This window comes from Cyanistes caeruleus, chromosome 5 (assembly GCF_971803275.1).
Source record: "Cyanistes caeruleus chromosome 5, bCyaCae1.hap1.1, whole genome shotgun sequence".
Classification (NCBI taxonomy): domain Eukaryota; kingdom Metazoa; phylum Chordata; class Aves; order Passeriformes; family Paridae; genus Cyanistes; species Cyanistes caeruleus.
In genome coordinates this window covers 55,907,155-55,926,790 of record NC_141705.1, presented here as the reverse complement: position 1 = coordinate 55,926,790, position 19,636 = coordinate 55,907,155, and the positions used below count along the sequence as shown (strand labels likewise).

The 19,636-nt window shown below is 44.4% G+C and overlaps 1 protein-coding gene and 1 long non-coding RNA gene across 2 annotated transcripts; both read right to left on the bottom strand.

The window, feature by feature from the left end:
* Window positions 1–6,313: 6,313 nt before the first annotated feature.
* LOC111928830 (uncharacterized) lies at window positions 6,314–8,645 on the bottom strand. Its single transcript, XR_015286891.1, has 3 exons — window positions 8,501–8,645; window positions 6,925–6,979; window positions 6,314–6,607 (listed from the first exon to the last, which is right to left on the bottom strand). It is a non-coding gene; the product is annotated as an uncharacterized LOC111928830 (long non-coding RNA).
* A 1,022-nt stretch (window positions 8,646–9,667) lies between these two features.
* Window positions 9,668–17,153, bottom strand: LOC147653128 (uncharacterized). The gene is made up of 11 exons (XM_086889415.1): window positions 16,091–17,153; window positions 15,723–15,874; window positions 15,229–15,340; window positions 14,380–14,450; window positions 13,443–13,537; window positions 12,978–13,032; window positions 12,359–12,462; window positions 11,779–11,943; window positions 11,320–11,374; window positions 10,832–10,935; window positions 9,668–10,412 (listed from the first exon to the last, which is right to left on the bottom strand). Exons 2-11 carry the CDS (start codon window positions 15,729–15,731, stop codon window positions 10,124–10,126), a joined length of 1,059 nt encoding a protein of 352 aa, XP_086745541.1. The 5' UTR covers window positions 15,732–15,874; window positions 16,091–17,153; the 3' UTR covers window positions 9,668–10,123.
* Window positions 17,154–19,636: the final 2,483 nt, after the last annotated feature.

The following is a 19,636-nucleotide window of genomic DNA, read 5'->3' as shown; positions in this document are numbered from 1 at the left end:
CCCTCCTGAGGCCCTGCTCTGCTCTGCACGGTACCACAGCAAAAAAAGCAGAATTAATAATCAGTTTTCCTTCTAGCCACTCTGCCATGGGACCTGTGTTCAGAGGGATGGGCTGGGGCTCCTGAGAGCACCAGGGAAGCCATCTGAGCCCTGCCAGATGCAGGAATGCTCCTCAGCCCCTGTTCCCTTTGGCTGGGTGCCCTCTGGTGTGGGGAGAACGGTGGAAATTGATCCAGTGCTGTGGAGATGAGCACAAGGATATGTTCAGCTCGTGCTCTACACGAGGAGCCTCATTTCTTACAAAACATTCTCACTTACTACAATTCATCCTTTGTGGGTAATTAGGTATCAAGTGTTGGAGAATGCGTGGGGATGACTTTTCCATTTTCTGAAAAAACCCTAAAGGAGATTCAATGTTTTAGATAAAAATACTAAGATGCTAAAGCAATTCCAACTATACATTTAATATATGAATAATTAAGCTCCTTGGATGGGTGCCAAAGCACTGAATATGAGAAATGGGCAGTGCAAATATGCTGTCTCTCTGTTCTGGGCTTCTGAAACTCAAAAAACCTCAATTTTTCTATGCCTCCAGATCAATGATGGAATGAGCTGAAAATGTGCTTTTCCTTCTGCTGACAACTATGCACCAAGATCAAAAACAAATTTGAAAACAACAAAATTTTAAAAGAAAATTGCCTCAGCTGATGCTGTTGAGCCAAACCAACATTGGTTTCAACTTCTTACAAAATCAACTGAGTGCCATTTCATTGCAGGTTAATTAAGATCAAATTTACTTGACCATAAATGCTTTCTTTAAATGCTCTTTTCAATGAAAATTCCTAGCATAGCATGTCATCTACGAATATAGCTATTTAAAAAGACATTTCTGCTTACTGTCATTGCATCCACCAAGAAGTTCAAAGTCTGGCAATAATGAGAAATAGAAAACATTGGTCTAAACTTTATGGCCACCCTATAAGTACATCATTTGATGTGTGTCTGTGGAAGTGTTATCTTGGAGTACTTTTGACAACTCAAGTAGTTTTCATGAATAGGAAAAATCAAAAGATCACTCTATCAGGCTAATACTAATGTTTTAGGTTTTTTTATGAAGATCAAACCAAATCATAATTAGCGGCTACAATGAACCTTGTTTATTACTACCTCTGCCTAAATATGGCAATACTAAGACATCTTGAAGTATGACTGAGGATGCAGGTAAATCACACAATCAAGACAAAAATGAAAAACCCAAATTAAGGACGCATGTCCACACAGATAACCAAATTTTAACACCTAGAGGACTTAGCTCAGTTTGGTCATCTGTGTTTTCTGTTTCATGGCACAACGAATTTCCTGTTGCATTGTTGACCTGAGATCTGCCTTTGCCTCTTTTTTACTTTTATATAACAGAAGTCATTTTCTCTCCTCTCTTATGTCCAATTATTAGATCTCTGGACAATTGCATTTCTCTTCAATGTAACTTTGGATTAAACTGCTGTAATTGAAGGAAATGTTGGTACAACACATTATGCTGCTAACAGCTCCAAGTCAGGAACCAACTTCATCCATTCAAACACACATTCCTTCAAAAGCCTCCAGATTTGAACTCGAATGAAACCTTGCAACGCTAAATGCAGCAGTTTGTTAACATCCCAGTTATTCTCCAAGAAACTTGCTTTCTTTGGGTGTGTGCACAACCTGCTCCTCTCTCCATCTTCTGAGGACTGAAATCATGATGTTAGTGTTCAGGAACACACATAATCATGGAATGATTCTATGAAGGTGCTTTATTGAAGAGCTCTGGCTGTCAGTGGTACACATACCCAAATTTGACCTGACTTGGTTTGGAGTTGAACATGGTTTTATACTCTATCGTTCTATATCTTACATATTAATTATTCAACTTCCATTGTTCTATTGTATGCATTGTTTTTACCCAAGCATGGATTTCTTGTGATCCCCTCTCAAGCCCCTAACATTGTTTCTCATCTTCTTTAAACAATAATCACATCAATAATTGTATCATTTATCATCTATTGATTGCACAAGTGCAGTTTCCCATGATCTTTAGCAAGCACAAGGCCTAACATGTCTCAGGGCCTACTTTTCCCAGGGCTTGCCAAGCTTAACTTTCTTTCTAAGTCCCCAAAGTTTCTATGATTTTAAAACCTTTTACTATCATTCCCCCCTTTGAAATCATTTTCACTTCACTATAAGTGGAAATGTTTTCACTTGACACAGTCCTTTTTTTTATGAGTTTATACTTGATGTTCTTCAAATCCTTGATGGATGTAAACATTGTCCTGGAAACGTTGTCACAAACTGGAGAACCAGAAGATGGTGGCTGTGGATCTCGTGTCAGTGCCTTTATTATTTTCTGGTTCCAGGGCATTTTCTTCTTCCTTTCTGCTTTTAAGATGCTGTAAACCAACCAAATTGCTAAGAATACAATTAGTAAGATTATCACACTCTCAATGATAGATTTAATCCATGAACTCACATTCCAGCCTAACCCTTTGAAGATTTTGCCCAACCAACTTGTAGTCAAATCCTTTTGCTCTTCCTGTGCTCCATGCTCTATTTGTTGCAACCGATAGATTCCATATTCTCCATCTGCAGTGTAGTGGTTTAGTTTTGTTAATTTCGTTTCCCGCCCAACACACCGAATAAATGTTTTGGTTTTAAAGCAGCAACTAAAAAATCACTAGAAAACTTACTTATGTCTTGCTGTGAGATATGGATTATAACAAGAGCAAAACAGGCTTAAAACTTAAAAGGAATAAAGAAAGTTTATTAACAAAACTACAAGAATAAGAAAACCAGGATAAATCTTCCAGGAAACCCGTTTTTCCCCCCACTACCCAACTCTTCTCTTGTTCACATGACAGCATAAAGACAAAAAGAGTTTTGGTGTTTACAACAGTCCCATTTCTTGCTATAGTCTTCCCATCAGTCTTCATAGAGAAAAAGAAGTTTCTTCTGCTAATCTATGAAGTTTTTCACAAGAAAACTATTTCTGTTATGGCTTTCAATTTCTCTGATGCCAGATGCCTGGAAAAATCTGCCATCAATTGTCTCCTCCCATTTCCCATCACTCTGAGGTGTGTTATGGGTCGAATGAGTCTAGGGATATCATTTTGAAGGATGAGTTATTCAAAAGTAAAAGTTCTCTTCATTTGTCTCTGTGAGCTTCTCTGGAAACAAAAGTTTTCTCTTTGCCCCTACAAAGCTACCAATCTTGAACTATTGCTTCTCTCCCTCTGTTCCAGCACCTCACTGTATCACAATCACTTTACTTTTTGCTCAAAATTCACACTTTGAACTACTCTATTCCTCCTAATATACTCTGTCATGAATTAAAGGAGTTTTTTCAGAACATTCTTGTCCATCTCCATAGCTTTAACAGAAAAATATTTCAGCTTATTAAAGCAACTCCTTATTCTCTACCTCTTCTTACACTTAATTCCTTTCTTTACTGTCTCTGATAGCTGATAAAGTCTCTTTACATGCTGATTACTCTCTCTTTCTCTCTCTGGAACAAAAGGATTAATCTGCAAGTCTCATTTGGTTAAAGAAAGGCTTAAAATCTTGCCCAGGCTTTGTAGATGGTTCTGTGATCTCTGCTGGAGCAGCAGCCGGAGCTGTCTGCAATGGAAGATTCTTCATGGCTGCTCTGGAGAGTGTGGTCACTGTCTCAGCCCACCACAGGTCAAGAGCTTTTTGCTTTCCTTACTCGGCAGTCTCTGATGAATTCAGTCACAGCAAAAACAAAACTGCAGCCGAGCCAGGGACCGGCCTGGCCCGGCCAGAGCCCGGGGCAAGCCCCGCACGCCCCATCTCCCGGCCAGGAGCCGCGGCAGGCCCAGCCCAGCCCCTGCCCGGGCCGCATGGGCTGGGTGGGGGAACAGGAGGCCAGCTGGAGCTCAGTTACCTTTCACAGCCAGGAAACAAAGAGACAAAGAAATTCTCAGGCTTAGGTCTTAAGGTGGTGTTCACAGGTTGATCTCACTTTTCAGTGGTCAAAACTCCTGTCAATTCTTAGAAATGGCCAGTTGTTGGCCGGGACAAAAACTCCCACCAGCCTCCAGCAGTTTTAACTTCTTTAGGTGTTTCTCTTTGTTTTCTTAAATGCTAATCTATCACAGCAAGTTTCTATAGCTGCTGTAAAACAAGCTCCCAAAACTGAGCATTGTATAATTTTATTTTTGCCCTCTTTAATTTTGTTTCATGTTGTAATGAACATACTCTATCAATCACATTTTCCAAATTAAACCAATTATTAAGTGCCCATTCTTCCCCTCCCAGAGAAGGTCTGGCATTATGTTTTGCTAACAGAGCATAAACGCAGCAATAAGTTCTGCATTGCTATTTTTCAGTCATTTTTACAAAGGGAAAATCACTACAGGGATGTATAAACTTAAATGATACACACACACACACAGCTTTTTGCTTCCCTGTGTGGGTGAAAAGAACAAATCTGCTTGGGAGGCACTCCTTCAGTTTCAAATTCTGGTTGTCTCTTCGCTACACCAAACAGTCAAAATTCAAACACACAACAATAAAAAACATCAGTCCCCCCGCTTTTTGCACTAAGAGATGTTCTGTGAAATTCTGCAGAGAGAGCCCTCAAGTGAGTGTGGGGTGCTTTTCACCTCGGTGTGTGCAGTTTGTGGGAAATTTGAGTCACCCCCACCTTGCTTTCTAGGGCCCGCTCACTCTTTTGGGAGTGTCGGGCTGGGTGCGGCTGGAGCCCTCCTTCCCCTAACAGAGACTGCACAACAAAACCTGCAGCCCCTTCTGTCTGTCAGAAATCCTGTCTGTGGCTCCAGTTTAAATGTCACAATTGGCTAACGCAAGCAGGAGTCGGGAGAGGTTCGTTTGATCTTAGAGTGCAAAAAGAATACAAAGGGATTTCAGTTTGAATCACAACAACAATAATGCACCTTTATTTTAGTGCCAACAACAAGGGTTATGCGATAGAGGAGAGGGAGAGAGAGGGAGAGATAAAGAAAACAAAGTAAAGGAAGAGAGAAGAGGGGGTTATAGCTACCAACAGACGAGACGGGTTCGCTGGGGTCTTTTTCTGTGGGGAGATCTCACCGAAATTAACTTAGTCTTATGGAATTCTTCCCCAAAGTTACCTTGTTTCCAATGTGCTATTAAGCACCCCAAAGGAGAAGTACCCAGAATGGGAGCATTGCTGCCCAAAACCCCTTTAAGCTTCTTCATATTACAACTACAATACACCACAAATGCCAAACTTGCCATGCTTTCGCAGTCGTCTGACGGACGGCGCCTGGGCAATGCCGACAGGAATTCCTTTAGCCCAACCAAGCACAGCTTTCGCTGCATCTTACTGGCAGGCACCCAAACCAGGTAAAGCACCTCACCTTTCTCTCCTGGGGACGTTGTGAGCAGCAGAGACGGTCACGGCCGATGGGCTCCCCGAGAATCCCTCGGTGCCGGCTGGAGCGTGATCGGGTCACGATCTCGCTCAGCAGCACTCACGAGATCCCATCTGGGGTCGCCAAAATGTTAGTGTTCAGGAACAGACATAGTCACAGAATGATTATATGGAGGTGCTTTATTGAAGAGCTCTGGCTATCAGGGGTACACATACCCAAATCTGACCCGCATTCATTTGGAGTTTTTATATGTTTTTATACTCTATTCTATATGTTTTTATACTCTGTTCTATATCTTACATATTAATTATTAAACTTACATTGTTCTATTTGAAGCATTGTTTTTACCCAAACATGGATTTCTCATGATCCCCTCTCAAGCCCCTAACATTGTTTCTCATCTTCTTTAAGCAATAATCACATCAACAATTGTATCATTTATCATGTGTTGATAACACAAGTGCAGTTTCCCATGATCTTTAGCAAGCACAAGGCCTAACATTTCTCAGGGCCTACTTTTCCCAGGGCTTGCCAAGCTTAACTTTCTTTCTAAGTCCCCAAAGTTTCTATGATTTTAAAACCTTTTACTATCACTGACATTTGCACCTAAACATCCACCAGATTGTGGCCTGACAAGTACAAGGCCTTGCATCCCAAGGAGCACCTGTTTCTTTTCCCTGTACAACACAGTCTTTATTTGCCACAATTACTATTCAATTATTATTTGTTGGCCACAAGAACTACAAAGCCCATGGCTTTAGCACATTTCCCCCAAATCAGTGACTATGGTGTGATGAAAAGAACGAGCTTCTGACTGCTCAAACCAAGAGCCTGATTTCCACCTGGTAAACAACATCTCTGTTTATCAGCACAGTCCAACACAGAAGAGCAGGCAGACTAGATTTAAATCAATCAAAACTTTATGTATAACTGAACGCAGAAAACATGAAACTATGTACAGAAAAAACTATATACAGAAAGAAGCAAGCCTCTGCACCGCCTGTTCTTCGAGGTCCACCTGAGTCTGTCCTGAGCAGCAGAAGCACTCATAAATAAATAGGAAAGTACAACCCTGGATCGAGTTGCACGCCGCACATTGGGCACATGCCGGTGTTCTCCAGGGCAGCAGGGAGGCACGCGCTGCAGAACACGTGGCCACACACAGTTGTCACAAGCTGTCGTCCATTTTGCATGATCTGGAAGAAAGGAAACAACAACCACATGTATTGGGAGAAAAGAATTGGAGTTTTCTGCTCTATTGGCAGCAGGCAAATGAGACTTGAGAGCATCTGGAATCAGTTAGAAGCCAGGGGGGACCCACAGATCTGCCAGTGCCATCCTGGCAAGGGCTTGTCCCTCTCCATTCACCAGCAAGAAGGGACTTGTGGAGCTTCCCAGCAAGGGCTGTGCTTCCAGCCAGCTGCCCACATCAGGCAGCTGACTTGGGCAACTCCCCTTTTGGCTTCTTCCTCCTCCCACAAAGCACAAAGGATGACAAGAGGTGCATCCTTACCTCTGAGTAATAGTCCATGCAAATTGGACAGCTAATGACAACTCCTGGCTCTGCACTAGAGGGAACAGAAGCAGAAAGAACGTGCAGCTGTTAATATCACCCCACTTCAATGGTTATTGATACCTAAAAATCTCAGCTCATCATGCAAGTGCACTGACTAGCCCTGGCCCATTTCCTTTGAAGAAGCCTGCTGTCTTTAACTCTCTCTTTGCTGCATTTAATGAGGATTTGGGCTCTCCATGCCTCGAGGGAAAGAGCATCCTGGTTTTCACTAGGAGAAAGGTGCAGTCAGACACCCTGCTCTGGCATTTGAAGAGCAGTCTTTAGTGCTGGCCACTTGGTGTTTGGAAACTTGGACTTGCAGCAGCTCATCAGGAACAGCTTTGGAACTACAGCATCCAGCTGTCCTCTGGGAACCATTCAGCCCGGAATATTCATTGCAGGAGCCAGTTCTAACGCTACAGAGTAGCATGACTCTGGCAAGATCCAGCCCCAGAAAGGAGCCTTTGGTCAATGTTGAATGCTGTAGCACTGACTTCTTTCAGAGCAGTTCCATTCTGGAACAGAGAACTGAAGGGACAGAGTATTCTTTTTCTATATGAACCAAATAGTGGGATTTGTTCACCTGCAGACCCAACAACCAAAACTTAAACATGTCCAAAGTCATTGGCAAAAGGCATCATGCTTAAGAATAGTGAAAGCCCTTGAGGTGGCATGTTTAAGACCTGACACCTAAAAGTTCCATCCTCAGTTTCTCTCCTACATTGCCTTTCCCAAAGGCTCAAAGCACACCAGCTTTGTTTAAACCTATGCCTTTCCCTTTCACCCCCAAAAAGCCACTTTAGAAAACCTTCCATCATAATTCTCATGTGCTTTGTCCTCCCTAGTGACACAGATGCCTGGTTTAATCTAATCAGCCTAATGCATTGCCTCTTTCTTATTCTGCTGGAGCGCTCCTAGAGCAGGACTTTGCTGTTGCTCTGCAGAACGGGGATTTTACTGTGCAGGCAGCCAACTTGAACTGCAAGATCTCCATGCCAGAAGCAAAGAAATCAGGGCTTGTGACATCCAGCACTGGCCATAAAAGCAGGACCTGCACAGCTGCTTGTGTGCAAGTGTACCTTGGGAAGAATGGCTCCAGCTGCAGGAGAAAGGGAGCCAGCTGGCAGCATTCCAGCAGGGAATTTCTGCTGGAAGTTGCCCAGCTGCTGCCTGCTGGCCCCATGATGCCAAGCCTCATTGCTAGCAATGGAAGTATTTCCATAGCTAACCTGGCTACTAGAACTTGTCAGAAAAAGCAAATGCAATCCTGAGCTATGGGCTGTGACCAATGCCCTTCCTTGCCATAGCCCCACTCTCATCTCTAAGGTTCTGTGGTGTCTGCCTTGGGCTGCCTTTTTCTCCCAAAATGCAAATGGTATCATTTGATCATCATGCAGCACAGGAGAAGTATGGAAATGAGTAGAGTAGGGAAGGCTTCAGAGATAAAGCAGGCATAGCTGTAGAACTTATTCCTACTGAGAAAAGAAACAAAAGCACAAAGTTCCGTGTTTGGTAGGGCATGAGCCATACGTACGCTGAACTTCCAGCATGCTCCTCTGCTCCGTGTTCTGCAGGGGCTGCATCAGCCACAGGTGCGTCATTAGCTCCTGTGCCATCAGCAGAGCCATCCACCTGTTCCTGGCTGTTCAGTGCAGCAGTTCTCTGTTCTTCTCCATGCACTGTAATTGAATTTTCAGAAGTTACATCTATTATTCCCTCTCTCCCTGGAGCTACCCTTCAAATGAGTTCTAGAAATAGTCAGTAATGGTTCCTGTTTTAAATGGACTCTGTTCATCTGGGTTAAAAACAACCTGAAATAAACAACTTTCCCAAAGAGTAAGGCTGAACCTTTCCAGACATTGGGACTACTTGTGGATGCTAAGTGCAAAAAGCAAGCAGGAACACACAGTCTGTGTGAAACTAAGTCACACAAAGCTTCTCACTCTGGCCTGAGAAAGCATAATGAAAAATCCAAGCAGTCCTTGGTAAAGGACAGCAATCTTTGCAGGTGCTGTTTAGAATCCTTGTTTCCTTGCAAGAAATAGTCAAGGGGTGCTGTTCCAATTAAGCAATGATAGTGATGTGTAAATTTAAGGACCAATGAGAGTTTTACCTCTCAGACCTTCTGGAACACATCTATAAAAGAAGATGTGGAATAATAAACTTTGCTCTCTTGGACAAAGCAACTAAGAGAGTCATATTGCACTTCTGGTTGTTCCTAACACAGTACGACAACTGCTCTGCTATGGAGCAACACAAAACTTTTGCTTTGTTCACTCTACACTCAGCTAAAAAGGTGATTCTCAAGAACAGTCCCTGGAAACTACACAATTACTTGGAGCAGTGAGTGTCCCCTTAAACATTATCATCATGTCCCTCCTGAGTTAAGGTAATTTGAAGATGGAGTTCTATGAGATGCAAAATGTAGAACATGTAAAAGATTTCTTAAGAAAGGATGCTCTTGTTCTCGATATATTTCATTCTTAAGGAAGGATGTTTTTGTATTGATATATTTCATCCTCATGTATGCCCACACACATTGCATCCATTCTCTAAGACACTGGCTAGCAGCTTGAGCCTGTCCTGTGCCTTTTACTAAAAGCACTTTCAAGCCCTGCTGCTCCAGGTTCTTGGAAAAGAATAAAAGTCATGATTACATTCTAGATCAAAGTCCATTACCAAATGTCAAACATCAACTCACCTTCAGGAAACTTCCATTGATGCACATGAGAAGGGAAAGAAAAGAAGATACAATTAGATTGGGTGAGCCCCCTGTGCTGCATGCAAACCTCAGCTCAGAAAGCAGTTCTAGCAGAGGAGTGAGGAAGGCTAGGCTATCACCCTCCAAGTTGGCTTAAGAGCATTCAAAGCAGGAGCACAAACAGCTGCTGCCCTGAAAAGAACCAAGTGGCTGCTGCTGATTCTGCTCTCAACAGGGTACAAACAGAGATAGCTTAGGAACCACCTGAAAACCCTCCTCCCTCCTCCCCTCTTCCTGTGCCCTAATGCAATTTGGGCTGGAGCTGTTTTGTTCCCTTGTTCTCTTTTAAACAGGCAAATTCTGCTATTTTAACTCTAAACACTTCACGTTAGAAAGAGCTGCTGAAGAAAGGAAACCACAACAGGCATTGTGAATAAAGAACTCTATCAGCCAATGCTAGAACTGTAAATAACACATGGGTCTGCCAGTGCCATCCTGGCAAGGGCTCCTCCCTCTATGGACACCAGCAAGGAGGGACTTGCAGGAATGGACAACTTGGAGCTTCCCAGCAAGGGCTGTGCTTCCAGCCAGCTGCCCGTGGCACCCACCTAAGACAAGTGAGTTGTGCAGCACTTCTTTATCCCTTCCCCTCCCACAAATCAGAAATGACAACAACATGTGGGTCCTCACCTCTGCGTTGTCATCCTCCCAATTCGGGGGACTAATGGGACCTCCTGGCGGTGCACTAGAGGGAGCAGAATCAGAAGAACATGCAGCCATCAATTTCACTCAGCACAGAGGGTTACCAAGACATAGAACTGCAGAACTTAAAGTAACCCCTTATTCTAATTTAGCAACATCCCAGCTGAGAAACACAATCAAGTGCAAGAGCTTTTATGTTCGGCAAGCATTTCAGTGTATCACAGTCCATAAGGTAAGAAACATTACAATAATGACTTCCTGACAGAGAGGAAATATTTCCCCTGCATTTTGCCGGTTTTAGGGGTTTTTTCCATTCCTTCTCTTCCAGACAGGCCACTATGATCCAAGTCAGAATTCTCCAAACAGAATCAAGTAGAAGCCAAAAGATTGGCAAAAACCTGTGTCTACACGGAAATGGCATCAGAAATTACACTTTGGAGAGACCCTTTATCTGTCACATACAATTCTAGATCTCTTGGCTCCTGTTGAAGTCTGCTCGCCAGTCCTTGGTTTGAATTCTCATCTGATCTGGAATCAGATGGATACTGCTGGCTCTCCTCCCAGTCCTGCAATGGGGTAAAAACGGAGAGAGATTATGAAGCGCTTGAAGCCACCCCATCCTGCTTCCCCATTTCAGTTCCCTAACAGGATTTGGGCTAGAACCTTCCTTTCCCTCGTTAGCCCTAAACACTTGGCGTTGGATGACCAGCTGCTGAGAAATGGAAAGCACAGGCACAGGAATTTGGGGCAAAATGTTTGCTGCTCTATTGGCCCCAGGCAAACAGGACTTGGAGTATGTGCAGTCTGTCAGTCAGTGCTAGAACTATAAAAAACACATGGGTCTGCCAGTGCCATCCTGGCAAGGGCTCCTCCCTCTATGGACACCAGCAAGGAGGGACTTGCAGGAATGGGCAACTTGGAGCTTCCCAGCAAGGGCTGTGGATCCTCACCTCTGCGTTGTCATCCTCAGGACTTGGAGGACTGATGAGACTTGCTGACCATGCACTAGAGGGAGAAGAACCAAAAGAACATGCAGCCATCAATTTCACAGTGCATAGAGATAGAAAATGGCAGAAATTGAAACAATCCCTTATTCTCATTTAGCAACATCCCATGCCAGAAACACAGTCAGTGCAAGAGCTTTAATGGACTGCAAGCATATCAGTGTATCACAACACATAATGTAAAGAAACATTCAATAATGACTTCCTGAATGGAGAAGAAATGTTTCTCCTGGATTTTGCTGGGCTTTAGGGGTTTTTTCCACAAGTTGCCTTCCAGACAGGACACTATGGTTCAAATCAGATTCCTTCCCACAGAATCAAGCAGAATGCAAAAGCTTGGCAAAACCCTGTGTCTGCCCTATGTCAGAAATGACACTTTGGGGAGACACATCATCTGTTACATACTCATCGTTGTCTCTTGATTCCTCCTCATCATCTCTTGGCCAGAGCTCAGCTGAATTCTCTGCCTCCCTGGAATCCTGTGCATGCAGCTGACTCAGCTCCCTGTCCTGCTCCTCTGAGTTGTCATCCTCCGTAGTCAGAGGACTAGCAGGATCTGCTGGCTGTGCCCTAGAGGGAACAGAACCAGAAAGAACATGCAGCCATTTCAACACAAAGCCAAGAATTTCCCTGGGCACCAAGGCTTACCAACAGGTAACACCTATTCTGTTCTAGCAACATCCCAGCCCAGCACCACAGTTGTTCCCCCAGCTGCTATGTACTGTAAGCATTTGAAACTTATAGCGAGCCATACTGGAATAAATATTCAACCATGACTTAATGAAAGGAAAAGAAAGGTTTCATCTGGATTTTGCTATGGGGTTTTTTTGATTCTTTTACTTGCTTCTTTGACAGATAGGTCACTATATTCCAAGTCAGAAGTTTCTGCACAGACTTGAGTAGAAGCCGGAAGTGTGGCAAAACCTGTTCTTACCATCTATCAGAAATTAGAATCTAGAGAGAGAGAGATTTTACTCTCACATACCCATCATTAACTCTTGGTTCCTCTTCATCAGGAGTTGTCAGGGGCCCAGCTGAATTCTCAGCTAATCTGGAAAGCTGAGAGTGCTGCTGGTTCTGCTCTCTGTACTGCAGTGGGGTAAAAATGGAGGCAAATTAGAAGCCACTCAAATCAACTCTGTCCTACTTCCCCTTTTACAGTTCCCTGATTGGATTTGGGCTAGAACCTTTTCTTTGCCTTAGCCCCAAAATGGGCAACTTCTACAGTCACAGCTCTAAATACTTCCTGCTGTATGACCAGCTGCTGAAGAATGGAAAGCATACCAGGCACTGGGAGGAAGGAATTCCAGTTTGCTGCTCTATTGGCCCCAGACAAACAGGACTTGGAGTATGTGCAGTCAGTCAGTCAATGTAAGAACTACAAGGAACACACAGCTCTGCCAGTGCCATCCTGGCAAGGGCTCCTCCCTCTATGGACACCAGCAAGGAGGGACTTGCAGGAATGGACAACTTGGAGCTTCCCAGCAAGGGCTGTGCTTCCAGCCAGCTGCCCGTGGCACCCACCTAAGACAAGTGAGTTGTGCAGCTCCCCCTCTGCCCCTTTTCCCTCCCACAGAGCAGGACAAGAACATGTGCATCCTCACCTGGGAGTCCTCATCCGACCAATAGGGAGGATCAAATTCAAACAGCAGCCAATCACTAGAGAGAGGAGAACCAAAAGAACATACAGTCATTTAAATGCACAGACATTTCTTTCACTGGCCACCAAGGGTTACCAACAAAGAAAACGCTGGTACTCAAAACATCCCCTATTCTGAATAAGATGCATTCTCACCCAGAAACACCATCATTGCAAGAATTTTTATGTACTGCAAGCATTTCAGCATGTCAAGTAGCTATCTTAAATTCAATTGTGGCTTCACAAACAGGGAAGGAAGGTTTCTGCTGGATTTTGCTGGGTTTCTTTTAATTCTCCTCGAGGCAGACCACTATATTCCAGGTCTGAAGTATTTGCACAGAGTTTTGCAGAACCCTACGGCTTGGCAAAAACCTCTTTCTACCACATATATGGAATCAGAGTTTTAATAGACACTTTCTCTCTCACATACCCATCATCTTCTCCTGGTTCCTCTCCATCGTTCCTTTCCAGTGGCTCAGGTGAATTCTCCGAGGCCCTGGAAAGACGTGGCTGCTGTGGGCTCTGCTGCAGGGGTAGAACGGGGTAGAAATGGACACACTTAGGAACCAGTGGAACTTGACCCTTCCTGCTCCCCCATTTCAGTTCCCTAATTGGATTTGGGCCAGAGCTGTTTCTTTGCCTCTTTCTCCCTCCAACTGGCAGTTCACCTGTGATAGCCTGAGCACTACTTTTTATAGGAACTGCTACTGAAGAGAAAAAAACCCCTAGACCCAAACCTGCTCTGGTGTTTGGTGTAAGAGGAGCTGGGTCATGCAAAGTCTGTTGTGAAATTGGAGGCCTTTTCTTTGCACAGGTTCAGGATCAACCCTGTCAGGATATAACTGCCATGCAATGTTTGCTGCATGTGTCTGCTTTGCACAGCAGTAGAGGCATCCCAGATTTGAGCAGACACACTGCTCTGAGGGCTGCATCAAAGCATATTCTTTCAAAATAGTAGGGTAAAAAGAAAAAATCCCAAATATGCCCCTTTTAAAGACTTAGAGGAATAAGAAAGAGAATTAGTGTGTACCCCAGTCAGCTGCAGTTGCTTTTGACACCTCAGTGACAGGGGGACCTTAAACTGATGCTGCAGCTAAAACACTTCTTCAAATCAAAGACTTCCTCTGCTCTCTTTTGAATCACTGAAGCAACAACCTCTTTTAGGTTGTTCATCCACTCCCTGCAACTGATTCTCAGGCATGCTGATGTGTTTGTGAGTGTGTTTGGGGTTGACTAGGAACTGTGTCTAAAGTGCTAAATCAGAGCCATCTTTCAACCTTTGAGGCCAGAGGACTTAGTAAAATTGAAGAGGGCAAGAAAATTCCTATGGATGCAACATGGAGAGGAGTGTGCCAGTCACTACTTACCACAGGAGATTCATCATCGCTGATGGTGATGACTTCAGGCTGCGGAGAATCTCCTGTGAGATCTATGACTTCTTCAGCAGTTGAAAAAGAGAAGGTTAGAAGTGAGTTCAGAGATTGCAGAGGAATGCAATGGGCTGCCACTGTGGAACAGACTGTGCTAGGATTCCCTGTGCCCAAGGTGTCTTTTTTTCAGGAATGGGTCCAACATTTCACTCAAGCTTTGCCCTCAGCAGTCCACAGGGAGCATGGTCCTCTGTGCATTGCCTCATGTGTCCTGCTGAGCATTGCCTTGTGCCCTGAAGGGGCAAAACAAGAGGAAGAGCTCCTGAGCTCCTCACAAGTTCTGTTGGATGACAACAGCGTACGGGAGGTGCACACCAACAGATCATTCCTCTTGCATAGGGGAATGTTTAGCACACAGGAGAAAAAAACCTCCAAATCTATGGGGGATGCTAATTTTACAGTACCATGCTGTCTGTGCTCCCCTGAAGAATGAGCCCCCGCTAATGACTAACTTTTCTTCATCTTTGTGCAGCTTGGGAGATGCCAAACTCAGCCTGCCACCTCCACTGTGGCAACTGCAGTCACTGCCAGCTCATCAGGGCACCCATTCAGGTGTTTGAGCAGCACTTGGGGCCTTTGCTAAACAGCTCCTCTCCCACTAGAGGCCAATGGACAGAGTTCAGTAACAAACCAAAACAGCTGTCAGTGGGCTGGTTGTTTAGGGATGCCATACCAGGTGCTTCCTCAAGCCCAAGGTTCCCTTCCTCCCCAGGAAAGAGCCTAGGAACTGGCAAAAGCACCCACTCAAATGAACTCCAAGCCTCCAGAAGCAGTTTCTGTTCTTACCAGCCTCTCTTGGCTCTGTCTCCAAGGTTCCACCAGCTCTGGAGGGCAGCAGCCTGCTCCGTTTCTGAGCTGGGGTAGAATCCAGCGCCTCTCCAGGGCGCTTTCGCTGACCCTGAGAGAGAACAAAGCCTTAGCATTTTCTGTGGCACTAATATGAACATGGCACTTGGTTTTTGCCACCCCAATGACAGCACACAAGGATACACAAAACACTCCTGCAAAGGCTGCAATATGCATCCAATGGTGCTATGGGCCATTCCCACCTAAGTGCATCTCCTCAGAGCAAAGACATCAGCCCTGAACTCCGACAAGCCGCCTCAACAAGAAAGAGCCTGTCCCAATCCCTTGTAAATGAGGAGAGCAACATCCAGTTGCATGAAATTTTCAAAGGTTTCCATTCTTGTCTTTTTGCTACAAAGTCTTGAAATACTTCCTAGAAGTGCCCTGTAAAATGTTTCAAGATTCAGATCAGCACTGAGTAGCAATGTACTTACGGAGCTCATGGTGTTTTTGGATCTAAAGGTACCGGCAAAGGAAGTGGGACCAACACCAAAAAAGGAACCTCAGGGATGGGATCAATCCCTTTGGTTCCTTTGGGTAGCCCACTGCCGATTATTTGGCGTGACTGAAAACTGCTGTTCCAAACCTGTCAGAAAAGTACAGGAGAGATTGTCTATTTGGAATGCCAATTTTCTTGAATACCCGCATGCCCCAAGACTCCCATTGCCAAGTCTTTTGTTCCTGTTCAAAGCTAGGTGGGAAGTCCCTGACTCTGGCACTGGAGCCCACCTGCAGCCCATGCTGCAGCCCAGAACAGCCCCTCAGCATGACACTCAGCTTTTCAGGAGTTGTTTGCACTCACCTGTTCAGTCACAGCAGAGTTTGGCTCGCAAATTCAACACACGGCTCTCTGTACGCAGCCGGGATGGAGAAGACGGACACTCTACGTCTGCTGCGCAGCAGAGAATCCGTCAACTGGCTCAAGAGACTCGGTGTCAACAGAACCTTGGGAGCAGGAGTGCCCCTGGCAATCGGTGCCAACATTCCATGCCCAGGTAACGGGGCTGCGCTTTGCTCACCCATGGAGTTCCAGAAGGCCACGGAGGCACCGCAGCCATGGCCTGGTTCTGCTGCCGCTGGCTCCATCGCAGTGCTCAGGGCCCTGTCCTGCCTGGCCTGGAACCTTGCAGGGACAGGGCATCCACAGCTTCTCTGGGCAGCCTGTTGCACTGGCTCAGCACCCTCCTAGCTCTTGCAAACATCTGATCCCAACCTTCCCTTTCCCCCATGGCTCGCTGCCCCCTCTGGGCACGGGAAGGCCACAGTCAGGCCTCCCCAGCCCCTGCTCCTCTCCCGGCTGCACAGCCCCGGCTCTCCCAGCCTGGCTGCAAAGGACAGCTGCCCCAGGCCTCCACACATCCCCAGGGCCGCCTCCAGCCCTGCTCCACAGGCACATCCCGCTCCTGCTGGGCCCAGCTGGACACAGCTCCGCACACGCGGCCTCACGGGCACAGCTGCGCCTCCCGCCGCCTTCAGCCTCAGGCACCTGAGCATCACTGGAGCCTTCCTGTGCCCAAAGAACCCACAACAAACCACACCTCCCCAAAGCTAAAGCAAATTTAAACCCTTCCTTAACCTTTCTCCTCCAGCTTTATTGGTCTCTGGCTGTTTTATATCTAATGGGACTGCTTTAACTTGACCCCGAGTAAATAGCAATTAACACAGAATCCAAGTTTGTTGGAGTTTTTGTTTTTCTCAAACTGTTCCAACTATCTAACCATTCAGATCCTGATTTCAAGTCTCTGAAATCTTGACTTTGTCAGGTGTTGAACTACTCCTCTACTAGAACTTCCCAACAGGGCTGAGGAGCTTTGCTCTGCTCCTGGGGTCAGCACCTTCCCTCCTGAGGACCTGCTCTGCTCTGCACGGTGCCACAGCAAAAAAAGCAGAATTAATAATCAGTTGTCCTTCTAGCCACTCTGCCATGAGGCCTGTGTTGAGAGCGATGGGCTGGGGCTCCTGAGGGCACCAGGGAAGCCATCTGAGCCCTGCCAGATGCAGGAATGCTCCTCAGCCCCTGGTCCCTTTGGTTGGGTGCCCTCTGGTGTGGGGAGAACGGTGGAAATTGATCCAGTGCTGTGGAGATGAGCACAAGGATATGTTCAGCTCGTGCTCTACATGAGGAGCCTCATCTCTTACAAAACATTCCCACTTACTACAGTTCATCCTTTTGGGTAATTAGGTATCAAGTGTTGGAGAGTGGGTGGGGATGACTCTTCCATTTTCTGAAAAAACCCTAAAGGACATTCAATGCTTTAGATAAAAATACTAAGATGCTAAAGCAATTCCAACTATACATTTAATATATGAATAATTAAGCTCCTTGGATGGGTGCCAAAGCACTGAATATGAGAAATGGACAATGCAAATATGCTGTCTCTCTGTTCTGGGCTTCTGAAGCTCAAAAAACCCCAATTTTTCTATGCCTCCAGATGAATGATGGAATGAGCTGAAAATGTGCTTTTCCTTCTGCTGACAACTATGCACCAAGATCAAAAACAAATTTGAAAACAACAAAATTTTAAAATAAAATTGCCTCAGCTGATGCTGTTGAGCCAAACCAACATTGGTTTCAATTTCTTATAAAATCAACTGAGTGCCATTTCATTGCAGGTTAAATAAGATCAAATTTACTTGACCATAAATGCTTCTTTAAATGCTCTTTTCAGAGTAAATACCTAGCATAGCAGGTCACCTACGAATATAGCTATTTAAAAAGACATTTCTGCTTACTGTCATTGCATCCACCAAGAAGTTCAAAGTCTTGCAATAATGAGAAACAGAAAACATTCGTCTAAAACTTATGGCCACCCTATAAGTACATCATTTGATGTGTGTCTGTTGAAGTGTTATCTGGGAGTACTTCTGACAAGTCAAGTAGTTTTCATGAATAGGAAAAATCGAAAGATCACTTTATCAGGCTAATACTAATGTTTTAGGTTTTTTATGAAGATCAAACCAAATCATAATTAGCGGCTACAATGAACCTTGTTTATTACTACCTCTGCCTAAATATGGCAATACTAAGACATCTTGAAGTATGACGGAGGATGCAGGTAAATCACACAATCGAGACAAAAATGAAAAACCCAAATTAAGGATGCATGTCCACACAGATAACCAAATTTTAACACCTAGAGGACTTAGCTCAGTTTGGTCATCTGAGTTTTCTGTTTCATGGCACAACGAATTTCCTGTTGCATTGTTGACCTGAGATCTGCCTTTGCCTCTTTTTTACTTTTATATAACAGAAGTCATTTTCTCTCCTCTCTTATATCCAATTATTAGATCTCTGGACAATTGCATTTCTCTTCAATGTAACTTTGGATTAAACTGCTGAAATTGAAGGAAATGTTGGTACAACACAGTGTACTGCTAACAGCTCCAAGTCAGGAACCAACTTCATCCATTCAAACGCACATTCCTTCAAAAGCCTCCAGATTCTAACTCGAATGAAACCTTGCAACACTAAATGCAGCAGTTTGTTAACATCCCACTTATTCTCCAAGAAACTTGCTTTCTTTGGTGTGTGCACAACCTGCTCCTCTCTCCATCTTCTGAGCACTGAAATCATGATGTTGGTGTTCAGGAACACACATAATCACAGAATGATTCTATGAAGGTGATTTATTGAAGAGCTCTGGCTGTCAGGGGTACACATACCCAAATCTGACCTGACTTCATTTGGAGTTAAACATGTTTTTATACTCTATCATTATATAACTTATATATTAATTCTTAAACTTACATTGTTCTATTGTATGCATTGTTTTTACCCAAGCATGGATTTCTTGTGATCCCCTCTCAACCCCCTAACATTGTTTCTCATCTTCTTTAAGCAATAATCACATCTAACAATTGTATCATTTATCATCTATTGATTGCACAAGTGCAGTTTCCCATGACCTTTAGCAAGCACAAGGCCTAACATGACTCAGGGCCTACTTTTCCCAGGGCTTGCCAAGATTAACTTTCTAAGTCCCCAAAGTTTCTGTGATGTTAAAACCTTTTTCTATCATTCCCACCTTAGAAAGCATTTTTATTTCACTATAAGTGGAAGTGTTTTCACTTGATACAATCCTTTGTTTCTGAGTTTATACTTGATGTTCTTCAAATCCTTGATGGATGTAAACGTTGTCCTGGAAATGTTGTCACAAAATGGAGAACCAGAAGATGGTGGCTGTGGATCTCGTGTCAGTGCCTTCATTATTTTCTGGTTCCAGGATGTTTTCTTCTTCCTTTCTCCTTTTAAGATGCTGTAAATGAACCAAATTGCTAAGAATACAATTAGTAAGATTATCACACTCTCAATGATAGATTTAATCCATGAACTCACATTCCACCCTAA

What these genes read in the sequence shown, in the direction of transcription:
- LOC147653128 (XM_086889415.1), bottom strand. An exon ending in GACAGAGCCAAGAGAGGCTG is followed by an intron (nt 14,451 to 15,228) that starts GTAAGAACAGAA and finishes CAACTGCTGAAG; the next exon opens with AAGTCATAGATCTCACAGGA. An exon ending in GAACCAAGAGTTAATGATGG is followed by an intron (nt 11,944 to 12,358) that starts GTATGTGAGAGT and finishes TGTTCCCTCTAG; the next exon opens with GGCACAGCCAGCAGATCCTG.